The 6,671-nt window shown below is 34.4% G+C and overlaps 1 protein-coding gene across 2 annotated transcripts; it reads right to left on the minus strand.

Moving 5' to 3' along the window:
• Nucleotides 1-1,494: 1,494 nt before the first annotated feature.
• Nucleotides 1,495-3,767, minus strand: LOC140836564 (transcription factor TCP4-like). Of its 2 annotated transcripts, XM_073202184.1 has the most exons (3): nt 3,596-3,767; nt 1,839-3,323; nt 1,495-1,734 (listed from the first exon to the last, which is right to left on the minus strand). In XM_073202184.1, the coding sequence occupies exon 2, from the start codon at nt 3,171-3,173 to the stop codon at nt 1,884-1,886; it is 1,290 nt and encodes a 429-aa protein (XP_073058285.1). In that variant the 5' UTR covers nt 3,174-3,323; nt 3,596-3,767; the 3' UTR covers nt 1,495-1,734; nt 1,839-1,883. The 2 variants fall into 2 exon arrangements, with proteins under 2 accessions (XP_073058285.1, XP_073058284.1); XM_073202183.1 differs by having other exon boundaries at nt 1,839-3,767.
• Between the last annotated feature and the right edge of the window lie 2,904 nt (nt 3,768-6,671).

A 6,671-nucleotide genomic window follows, 5' to 3' on the forward strand; every position in this document is an offset into this window, starting at 1 on the left:
TTTAAATATTTTAGTTATACTTTTTTAAAAATTTATATATGAGACAAATTTATAAATTCAATTAAGCTTATTTAAGATTTATATATTAAGAGTTTAAAGGTAAACCTGACCTTGATTCTCAAGAACATTGAAAACAAAATCAGAACTACAATTTTGTATTGGTTTTAGTTTCAAAATCTGCTATCATAATATATAAATTTTAAATCATAATTGTTAAACAATTAGATTCACTGTCTCACGTGTTGTATATTTATTTTATATTATGTTAAAAAATATATCACAACTGCACTTTTTTTAAAACAAAAATTATGCTACAACTCTAATACTTAAAACCCAAATGATTTTAAATTTTTAATATTGCGCCTTATTTGATATCAAAAAGAGATCATGGCAGCAATGCACACACAATACATGTGTAACTTAATATACAAATATTATGTCTTGTGAATATATAATATAATATTTATTTTTCAAAGTTTTTGATTTTAATACGATATGTTTTTTTAAAAAAAAATTGACAGTTTTGTTAGATTGTTTTGTAATTTAGAGCTGAACATTTAAAAATATTTGGTTTTAATATGATATTTTTTTATAGTTTGGTGGGTTTATTTTGTAATTTAGGGTTAAGCATGCTACTACCCTATTTCATAATAATAGTAATAGATGTGTTCCAACTAGACTTAGATTTTTTTCAAGAGACGCAGATTTGCAGGGTAGGGGACCATGATGAATTCATGTCCAAGAATAAATTTTTTGGTTGCACTCAAGATTTTATGTTTTCTTTGCCTTAATCTTTCTTTCAGATACTAAAATTTTCTTTTCTATTCATCAGAACTTGTTGTAAAAGAATATATTGACCTGCATATTTTCCCAACATCACAAGCACATGAAAGGATGAAGTATAAATATCTGTCGAGATAAAGAAGGCAGCCAACCTTACACGAAGAGCTCTCAGTTCAAGGTCGTGCATTATTATAGTGTACTATGTATTTCCTGCCAAATAGGGCAGAATGATTTTTTAAAAATAATCTTCATGCATCCACTGGTTAAAACTCGAGCTCGATATCAGTGTCATTAAAAACTAACGATTCCAACACAGCCAATTCGGTAGGCCATTGAAACCAAGATTCACCTCTCGATAACTGCTAGTTACTAGCCTTGTACTACAGGGTGAACCACTGCAAAAGGCACTTTTCTTTATCCTTATCTTTGAGTCATTTCACTGCCAATGGAAAACGACCTCTCTCCTTATGTTCCCCCGGAACAGGGCAGCGATGGAGATGTAGAGGATGAGTCAATTTAAGCGGGCCGGAGAGATATGAATCAGAAGGCAGTAAAGCTAACAATCAAGAAATCACGATGAGGAATCTTTTTCATCAAAGATTTTCTAAACTAAGTGATAAAAAGTTTAAACTAATTTCATGAAAGCCAGTATCAAATGGAAATTGATGAAAATAGAAGCAGCACAGGAATTCAAATTAACTTGAAACCAAGTTGAGTCCACTTGCCCATTCATTCATGAACAACGAAACCAAAGCTGGAAACATGAGCTAAATAACATAAAGTGACAAATCGAAACCAAAAGGCCTGAAACTAAACTTTTGATTCTTCACCTCACAGCCGGCTATATCGAGTAAAACCTACTCAAACTTCATCTTTTCTTCCGACGTCACCACAAGCTGAGACATGGAAACTATCACATATTCTTGTTTTCATGTAACAAAAGTAGCAAACCTGCAAAGCAAGTTCAATCGAATAGACAAATTGGCATCAAGAACAAAAGGAGTGCATAACATGTGAGTTTAATAAAACACAAATAGCATTAGAGAGAATATGACCTGCTAATGGAAGAACAAATATATTATTGCTTCCATGATTAATACCTATCGGTGAGAATCAGAAGGAGCAGAGGATGGCTTGTCCGAACAGCCATCATGCTCCTCTAAGTCACCCCGAATTCGTGCAGGAATACAAAACCCAGAGAAGCTACCTACTCCTGAGGCAAATCCAATGCCCGGTATAGATGACTGATACATCGGCACAACTGCTGGATAATGGTGATGCTGCTGAATGTGTTCAGCAGGTGCCATTGAAATAGCTGATGGGTCCATCCATGCACGAAACGAAGGCGTGTTGCTGGACTGAAGGGTTCCCCTCTGTGAAAAGTTTTGACTTTGGCCTAGCAGCTGTTGCAGCAAAGGCTGAGGCGCTGGTGGCGAATTAAACAAGGATCGAGTAGCAACCGCTGCTCCCCCACTTGCACTCCCGGGATCTCCACCGGTGTTCCAAGCTGAAAGCCTCTGAAGGCTAATGAGTTCTGCCAGCTGTTGCTGTTGTTCAGGCCAATAGTTGGTTCCATCAAATCCCAATGGAATCCCACTCAATAAAACTTGTGCTTGTTCTGTGTGGTGGTTGGGATCCTGATGCCGCTGTTGGTTATGGCGGTGGAGCAAAAGTGAATCTTGAAATGACTGCAAAGAGAGCCTCAAATCTTGGTTCTGGCTACTGTTTCTAGGCAGAAAATTAGGAATTGAGAAGCTTTGAAACTCCATAGATAATGAACTAGATTGAGCAGAAGCACCCATAGGAAAGGAAGTCATGGAATCAGAAAAGGAACCAGTGTCCAAAGATGTCGGCAAAAAGGTCAGATTTTGTTCATTCTGATTATTCACGTTGCCTCTCCGATGCAAGTCCCGCTGCTCATCTTCACTTCCCAGCACTGTCATCACCCTTTTACTAGAAGGACCAGAGACATTACTAACAACCAAATTATCCTGACGGAGCCCATGTTGTTGCTCTTCTCCAATATTTTCCTGGGCTTTTTCTCGCTCAGAACTAGCGTTAGGCTCAGAACAGGTAGTGAGATTCCAGGCAGGAAGCTCCTCAAGCTCATCAATGGCGGTTTTAGCCTTCTTGATGAGCCAATCCACAGCCTTGCTGGGACGGTCGTACCTAAGGCGGTCTTGCACATCATAAAATTGGATGGCCGTATGTGCCGCAAGACGGACACGGCGGTCTCTGGGTCCTTTCGCGGTACACACTTTACTGTGGCGGTCTTTTCTGCCAATAGACTTCAGAATGCGGCCTCCCTGTACCTCCACAATCTCGCCTCCATTGTTTCGTAGGCCTAATCTCGATGTTGATGATTGGTGGTGATGGCTTCTTTCCCCCATTTTCTCCTGCAATCTTGCATGTTCGGCGGACGGCTCCACCACCGAGTAGCGCTTCTTTAGCGGAGGCGACGGCCCTGTTAACTGATCCAGACTCAGTCCCTTGACAGTATTATGCTTTTCCTGTTCCAGTTTTTGATCCAAACACTTTATCTCACAGCTCTTCACTCCATTTCTCGATAATCTGCCTCTCCGCGTCCTTCAAAAAGCATATGCATATCCTCCTTGGCACTTCCATCACATTACACCCACCATTTTTGCTGCTGGTGCTGGCTAACCCGTCCTCTCTCCCCACTGCTTCTGAAGAAGAGGATATACTGTAGTCTTGCTGGTCAATCAAGAACTTCACACTAAATCTCTTGACTGAAAATGGAAATACTTCTTGTTTGTCTTTCTCTCTATGGTATATAAGTGGAATTCATGACAGTGATGAGGGTGGCAGTGTTTGGGGCAGAATGAAGATTAAAGATTACTGAGGAATCGTCAATGGAACCTTCTCTGTTGCCGCTAAGTGCTAGTGCTGTTTTCTTTCCTATTCATTTTCATTTTACCTGGACCTGCCTTCCTGGCTATTTCCTTTTAATCTGCATCCCTATCTATCATCACACAAACTAATGTTTTATAACTAAACTCTAATATATTTATTTGTTTATTTTTTTAAAAAATAAATTGAAAATAAAATTAAAATAATCACAACTTTTTCTAAACTTGTTTAATAAATTATATTAATTAAAAAACAAGAAAAAATGATTCTATGTAGAATTTGAACTGAGGGAATGTCTTCTATTCTTATAATTTTGGGAATAAAACATTCCCATGGGAGAGAATATCCCTCATATAAACTAGTATATCATTCAAACATTTTGGATTAAGGTCAGAAATGTTTGTTTTATTCATATCCTATATTCGCATATCAATTTAGGCTTGATGATAAATATAACATAACTTGAAGTGATGAACGAATCACATCGAAATAATTCGATTAATTCAGCAATTATATCTTTAGCATGTTTCGATGCGTTTGGTTTTTTTTTTTTTTATACGTATTATTCAATTATTTTTGATTTTATGAAGGAAAATAAATGAAAGTTTTTTTTTCCCTTAATTAGAATTCAAGCTAGGTTAACAAGGAAGGGATACTTCCTCCAGATCAATGCTACCAAACCCATCAATTCTTGAAAGTGATATCTTCCAGCCCTTTTGGTTTCTATTTTAAATCTTCCTTCTCTTTCTGTCTCATCAATTTGATTCATAATTATCATAAAAATAATAAAGTTTTTAACATAAAAAACAATGTTTTTAATTAAGTTCGATCAGGTTGAAAATATTTCTTATAAAATTTATCTACGAGATTGTTTCACAAAATTTTGTTAATAAACACCCTCCCACTTCTCTAAAATTTTCTCAAACTCTTGTTTTTTTTAGTCATGTTTCGTTACTAATTTTGATGGTTTCACAAAAATTTTGTTAATACACACCCTCCCACTTCTCTAAAATTTTCTCAAACTCTTGTTTTTTTTAAGTCATGTTTCGTTACTAATTTTGATGGTTCTTCCATCATTTCTCGGAATTTTAAGTTTCATGAAGTAACCTTTGGATGCACAAAAATATTAATCATTGGTGATTTTGCGATATATATGGAAGTAATAATGTACCAAATGTCTTTAAGAAAACGAGGTTGACAAGGGACTTTATATTATGATAATATCTAGTGTACATATAATATTGCGATTTATTTTTAATTTAAATTTCAATAATTGGATTTGAATAAACACCCCAATCGTACCCCTTTTAATTGATTGATTGCATCTAATAATTTAAATATTAGATTGTCTGATAGCAACCGCTGATCAATCCAGTTGATTCAAGGAAGGAGCTGAACATACTTGTATTGACTAATAATATTAATAATATAACGATGAAATACTATCCCGATCTTGATACCCACACTAATGAATTTAAGTATTTAACTTTGATGTCTTAGGTTCAACTACTGAGGGAGACAAAAGAATTCATTTTCTAGGGATCAGATATTTATGAGTAATGACACACGAGAAATCTCGTCATGAGTAAGAATGTCATAGAAAGAGTCTGTTTACGGGCAAAGACTCCAGAAATAATTTAAGATCGAGATAACTCATGATCGTTACGAATGATAACTCTTTGCTTGAGCCTTCAAACATTTTTTTACATTATATATCGATAAATCGTGGTTGATAATTAATTTTGAATATTGACTAGATAGAAATGAAATTATATAACGATCTATCAAAATAAAGAGAACAAAAAATATGAATATATAACAATCTATTTTTCTAAATAAATTCTAAAAATAATATATTTGTTAAAAAATTAACGGTAATTTTTTTTTTTTAATCATGAATAATGAAGCGAAAAATATTAAAAATTTTGGAGTATTTAATTTATGGCTCGTTTCTCTATCAATGTTGAAGGAATAGAGACATGAACAATCATGCGAAAGCGATGAGCCTCACATTGGGTTACAGTATAGACATCAAATTTAATTCATATATTCCAACCTTAATCATATTGTATGCATTGATCAAACAATTTATATATTATTAGATTAATCGCTAAAAATATTATATGTTGACCAAATCATGCATCCTCATATAATTTTGGCAGATGAGAGTCATTCAAGATTTTTCCAACCATTTATTCCACTCACGCTTGCCTGAGTAGTAGCTACAATATGAAATAATTTATTTTTTTAATAAGAAAATAAAATAAAAAATTTATAATTTTGGTCATGTATGTTTTACCTCTTTGTGATTTAGCTCCTTCGTATTGTTAAATTTAAGTCTTAGTCTACTATATTTTTCTGACGTGACATTGATATTTGTAGTGTCGTATCAACGCTCCGGAAAACAAATAAAATTGTAAAAAACTAGAAGATATATGACCAACATTGAAATTTGATAATATAAATGATCAAAATTGAAAAGAAACTGACAAAAGTTGGGCTTCTTGTTTGTTTATATATCCATGAATTGCAAGGAGCAAGTGGGGTTTAAGTTGAGAACGAGTAGTCCTAACCTAAAGCATGCTTGCAACTAATTAGATTTTTCTTAATTAAATCTCGTCTTATTTCTTCTTTGATTTTTCATCCAAATTACACTGCAACACTTGTTCTTTATTTTGCACCCATAAAATTAACAACTGTCTCAAATTTAAATATCTACTCTTCTGATCCACCATCAGTTTTCTTACACCTTCAACACGTGTGTTTCGACCGCTAATATATGTAATTTATCTAAAATGTTATTTCTTGATCCATAAATTTCATCCACCCTTTAACCTCTTTCAGATGAATGTGGGAGAGGCTAGCTACGTCGCTTAATAATATCAATTGCTGGGTTTAATAATGGACTATCGTGGTATGAGCAGAGTTGGATCCGTAAGAAATAGGCTTTAATTGGACCCAATTTTGAGGAGATCCAAAGTAATTTAATTTTTGGTCACACACATTTAGGGCAACTC

This window comes from Primulina eburnea, chromosome 7 (genome assembly GCF_022965805.1).
Source record: "Primulina eburnea isolate SZY01 chromosome 7, ASM2296580v1, whole genome shotgun sequence".
NCBI classification, from domain to species: domain Eukaryota; kingdom Viridiplantae; phylum Streptophyta; class Magnoliopsida; order Lamiales; family Gesneriaceae; genus Primulina; species Primulina eburnea.

Bases quoted from the DNA above. Each gene is read 5' to 3' on its own strand.
- LOC140836564 (XM_073202184.1), bottom strand. From the start codon at position 3,173: ATGGGGGAAAGAAGCCATCACCACCAATCATCAACATCGAGATTAGGC.